Genomic DNA, 5,634 nt, shown 5'->3' on the forward strand with positions numbered 1-5,634 from the left:
TACATAGCAAATAAAATTACTCATTCGTTGTCATACAAAAAAATTAATTTAGTGGATGCAAACACATTTTTTATATAAGGGGATTTCCTAAACTTTAAAAATCTAATTAAAAGTATGTATTTCAGTGTTGTGTACATTCTAAATTCATTAATAACTTGGCCAATAAGCGTTTAATCAAGAAAAGGAGCTCGATCTGTGATCACTCATATTTCTGACCAAAAATCGATTTTTTATATAAAAACCCAAAATATCTAAGTTCGCTGATAACTTGGCCAATAAGCGTTTAATCAAGAAAAGGAGCTCGATATGTGATCACTCATTTTTCTGACCAAAAATCAAGTTTTTATATAAAAACTAAAAAAATCTAAATTTGCTAACAACTTGGACAATAGGCGTTTAATGAAGTAAAGGAGCTTGATCATATTTGACAAAAAAAAATCGATTACATGTATTCTGTTGTTGCAAGTCTTAGGTTTTTGACAACAGACTTAGGTTCTTTGTCTCTCAGTAACGCTTCTATATATATTTTATTCTACGACCATATTTTAAAATCAAATGTAAATCAAACATAACCCAAACCTATATGAATAAAAATTATCATTCAACAATACGTTTTTTTTTCTTTTTAACTACATATTTGTATCCATTTCAAACCGCTTCTCACAAACTTACAAATTCACAAATCGAACACAAGCATTTTTTGAATTTGGACAGGACAACGTCTGTTTATTAAATATAAAACATACATAAAAAAATAAATATACGTATGTATATTAAACAATTTATTGTGTGACTCTTCAAAAATGATTTTGTGCGTGAGATTTTTGTTTCCAAATATGCAGAAAATTTGATTTTCATAAATAAAGTACATGTTTAGAAATTAACGGATTTGTTGTTTTTCAAACACTTACCAACACTGATATGCACACACACATTCGATGACAAATATATCGAATTCTTCACATCACTAAGTCAATTGACAGAAAAAGAATTTGCTAAAAAAGGGAATAACGAGAAAAACAATTAGAATTTTTGTTTAGTATGAAAAATATTAAGTAACGAAAACAATCGTAATTGTTGATAAAGAAAAGTTCATTAGCTTAAGAAAAATGATTAAATTAACATGTTGAGAATTAATAAGAAATGCCAAATGTATTAAAAACAAACAATTAATATTTGCCGAAATAGCCAGTACCACAAAGAAACTGGATAGCATATTGTCGACTGGCACCTGGCTCGAAGAAGGGTTAAAAGAACGCAATCGGAATTATCACCACAATTTAAAGGGAATCATTTTCCTCTTGAGGTATCAATAGAATCTATTGAAAAAGTTGTCTATAATGGAATCGTCGTGCATCAATAGTTTAATGGATTACAATGAGTGGTCACCCAACTATGGCAACTTGCCCATGGAGGTAAGTTGTACAATTCTGTGAATATTTAAAGACTCAAGAATGCATACAAAATAAATTGTGTTAGTATTTGTGTTTATTGGTGAGTGTTAATTATTCATTATAAATGCAGAGATCATAGAACAAAGAAGTTTTTACTTTCCAACCGTTACTATCTTCTCCCTGACACCTTTTTAATTCATTGGAATTTGTTTTTAAATATTTTCACGTGATAATGACGTTTTTATGATTGATCATTAATTTTTATTATATGTACGTAGGTATATAGCTAAAAATTAGATATAAAAACTGCACTTTGTGTTGAAAAAAGTGTTAATCGAGAACATGAAATTCTAAAAAATCTAAATACATTATCAAAAAAATGGATCCTCTCTGTTAACATAATTTTTTTTACCAATGAGTAGAATACAATACAATGTACTAGCTAAAACCTGGTGTGCTTCGCTACATATATCGTAATGAAATAAATAGTTTAGATTCAAAAAAATTATATGTAAAATGAGAGAACTATTCAGATATGTGGGGGGTGACTCACCCCCTGTACCAATCCCTCCCATATTTTGCTAAACTTCAAGCAACGATATGAAATTGATTCGTATAAAGTTTGAAGACTGTCACAATTATAGTTCTGCAGATATTAGAAAATAGTTATTCACTTGGTATGGGTGTGCCTCGCCCATTTTTCCAATTCAGCCAAGAAGCGCACAATGGTACCGAAGTAAATTCGGCAAAGTTTTGCGGCTTTCATAATTACAGTTCACCAGATATTCCACTCCCACATGAATTTTCAAAATAAAAAATATCCTACTGTTTAGGCTCCTTGAGAAAATAACTATAAACAGACATATAATTTGTATCTTACATTTCAGATTATTTTACACATCTTTCGTTTTCTCAATCATTCCGACCTTCAAGCAGCCGGAGCGACATGTAGTCGTTGGCGTGAGGCATTATTCGTTGGTGAATTCAATCGCAATATCGTAGTTCACTTTGTCAAAGTTTGTCTCTCAGATCGTTTAGCTCCGGCAAAGTTTTTTCTTAAATGTCAAAGACCCTATAGATCGTTTTGTTTGGAAGAGGTAACCTTTGGTCAGGCACAAGAACTTTTGACACATATTGGTAAAACAGCCACGGAAATGATATTCGATAATGCCGATATGGGTGATAAGCAGTTCTATGCATTTATGAGACAGCTAACACATTTGGAGTCGCTGACCGTAACACGTTGTTCTCCTCTCTTCATGTCTGGCTCGTTCTTGGATGGCAATAGTGATTTTGCTGGAACATTTTCGAATATACGACATTTGTCTTTAAAACACAATCAATATTTATCGGATGCCATTTTGTTGCGCTTAACGTCGCTCATTAAGGGCATTGAAACTCTGGACATGTCCGGTTGTCATATTGCCTATCACAATGCAATACATCGGCGATTTTATCCCAACGACAGCTTAGCAGCCCATCCTAGTGAATCGATATTGACTTTTAAGTTTTTGGCCAGGGTGGCAAATTTACATAGGAACTGTTTAAAGGAATTGAATCTCAGCCATACCATGATCAGTGGACCAGCTTTGCAGTCTTTGACATCCGCCGAGAATATTGATGGCGGTTTGGCGCTACAGAGATTACGTTTAACAGGATGTCGCCAATTGAATACAAGTGGCGTCAAATCATTTCTACTCACCCAACCCAACTTAGTTTTGCTGGACTTGGCTGATACTTTATGTGTAAAGGATGATTGTGTAGCTGCCATAGTAGATATCCTTCCGAAACTGAAAACTCTTAATGTAGCTGGCTGTGGTGGCATTACAAATGCCGGTGCGATCTTATTGGGAAATTTGAAACAATTACAAAGTTTAAATATTTCACGATGTGATGGTATTACCACCGATGGTCTCACGCAAGGCATAGCACGTTCTACCAATTATGTGCTAAAGTATCTTTACATGTCTCATCTTATTGTGTGTGAGGAGAGCATTAAGTGTATCGCACGCAACTGCCCTGAATTGCGCATTTTGAATGTGGGCCATTGTGTTAATGGTGTCACTGACACATCCGTCCAATGCATTATCGAACATTTGCGCTGGCTTAGAGAACTCTCGTTGGAAGATTGTTTCCGTGTCACTGACGCTGCCCTTACGGGTATAAACATTTCCAAATTAGAAATGAACAATTCTACTAATCCGCCGGCCGGTTCTCTGGAAAACTTTCATCCATCCACCCCATCATCTCTGCATGAACGAGAAAATATAAGGTCTTCCAACTCACCACAAACCATGAAGATTTCTCTACGTAGCAAAGCCGAAGAAGACATAGTACGAGACGCTAATCGCAAGCGCGCACTATTTGCTGTGTATGAACTCAATCAGATTGATGATCACATGATTGATGGCTTCAGTATACAACAGCTCAAGGGTTTGCGTTCGCTCAATCTCAAAGGCTGCAATAAAATCACCGATGTCTCTTTGAAATATGGTCTCAAATTTATTGAATTACAACGATTATATTTGTCCAACTGCCAGCAAATCACGTTGCTGGGCATGGAAACTTTGGTGCTAAATTGTCCGTCCATTGAAGAAATCGATTTATCCGATTGTTATAATATCAATGACAAAACCATACAATTAGTAACTGCCAAATTGAGTCGTCTACGTGCATTACACATTAGCGGCTGCACTCAATTGACCGATCACAGTTTAGATGCTATTCTAGTCAATTGTAAATGTTTGCAGGTAAGTTAATGGCCAGTATATCACAGATGAACAGTGGTGTAATTTATTCCTTTTTTAGACTCTCTCCATTTATCGCTGTCGTCGTATGTACAGTGACATAGAAGATCGTTTAGCTGATCTAACCACTTTACGCCACTTGAATATGGACAACACGGGAAGTTTGGATAATGTGGAATTCTTCCGTCTAAAGAAACGTCTCGATTACTGATATTTTGCTGCAATTTTTGTTGTTTTTATACTCTATTACTTTCAATTATACAATTTTCATTGATTGTCTGACATTTGATAGGACAATTCCTATACACAGTTCAACTGTGCAACATTCTGGATACTGGTTAAATTTAATACATAAATATCCTTTATTTATATTAACCATCATCCAGTAGAACTATGTATAGTTGTTAGTTTTGGACAAATTTTAAATTTACATTTAGATATGTAAAAATTGTTACAAAGAGAACTTTTAAAAATTTGGATTATTGGTTTACATTTAAAAAAAATTGTTCTTGCTTCATCGCTGAACTTTCAATTCATATAAATCTAATGCAATTAAATTGTAATATGCAAAGAATACATATTTATTATTAGACCTCTTCACTAAAAGCCTTAAAATTTAAATTAATTGTTAAATAATTTAGTTATTTATACATATGTATATCATTGTTAAAGTTTTGTTGTTATTATTATTATTTTATATCATATTTATTACATGTATATATGAGTGTGTGTGCATAATAAATTGGTCGTAGACAATTATTTAAAATTTATAAAAATATTTATCAATCTAGCTGTGATTTAAACAAATTTCAAACATTATAACATACATATAGAAGAAATTAAAATACATGTTAAACCAAGTTAAAAAGTACAGATAATATTAATGAATTAGCTGTTGTTCGGAATTAATTAATGGCTTGCAAGTATAACATCCTTACGTTTTCTGCTAGCGAATATCAAATCTCCATCTATTAATTGACATAGACATACATGTGAATATTTTATTATGAGCTAGCACGACGATACAGAAATTTTTATTTGAATACAATTTTACGGTATCAAAAAGGGGATAAAACGGGAGAATACATTTTGTTTGAAATTATTAAGCTAATTATGATAATTTTTTTTTTACATTGGTTCTTGGATTCATAAAAAAATTAAATAACAGAGTATTATTTGGAACTCGAGTGCCAAGGTGTATACTGGGCCAAATCCGGATAAACAGTTTGGTACTTTTTTAAAACATATTTTTTCTTGAGCACATTAACACAGATTTTAATCGTTTGAGTTATTTATGTAGTACAGAAAATTTTGGCAAAATTAAGTATTTTTTGAATTTCAAACTTGAGGGGTGTTCAAGAAGGAAAAGGGAAAATGGTACTTTTCTCCTAATGGTACTTTTTTAATATTTTCATTCTTAACTTATCGATATAGAAGTTAGCTCAGTATCTGAGTGAAGTAAGTGTTAGGAATATGGGATAATATTTTGGTAA

At 32.6% G+C, this 5,634-nt stretch overlaps 1 protein-coding gene across 1 annotated transcript; it reads left to right on the forward strand.

Annotated features, from left to right (window-relative positions):
* Positions 1-1,008: 1,008 nt before the first annotated feature.
* Positions 1,009-5,029, forward strand: LOC135960756 (F-box/LRR-repeat protein 14). Its single transcript, XM_065512131.1, has 3 exons — positions 1,009-1,415; positions 2,282-4,144; positions 4,203-5,029. The coding sequence occupies exons 1-3, from the start codon at positions 1,341-1,343 to the stop codon at positions 4,350-4,352; spliced, it is 2,088 nt and encodes a 695-aa protein (XP_065368203.1). The 5' UTR covers positions 1,009-1,340; the 3' UTR covers positions 4,353-5,029.
* The last annotated feature ends 605 nt before the right edge of the window (positions 5,030-5,634 follow it).

The sequence above is a fragment of the Calliphora vicina genome, chromosome 5, assembly GCF_958450345.1.
Source record: "Calliphora vicina chromosome 5, idCalVici1.1, whole genome shotgun sequence".
Lineage (NCBI taxonomy): Eukaryota > Metazoa > Arthropoda > Insecta > Diptera > Calliphoridae > Calliphora > Calliphora vicina.

Coding starts and splice junctions, on each gene's coding strand:
- LOC135960756 (XM_065512131.1), top strand. CDS start 1,341: ATGGAATCGTCGTGCATCAATAGTTTAATGGATTACAATGAGTGGTCA. Junction 1,416..2,281: donor ATGGCAACTTGCCCATGGAG/GTAAGTTGTACA, acceptor CTTACATTTCAG/ATTATTTTACACATCTTTCG. Junction 4,145..4,202: donor TCAATTGTAAATGTTTGCAG/GTAAGTTAATGG, acceptor TTCCTTTTTTAG/ACTCTCTCCATTTATCGCTG.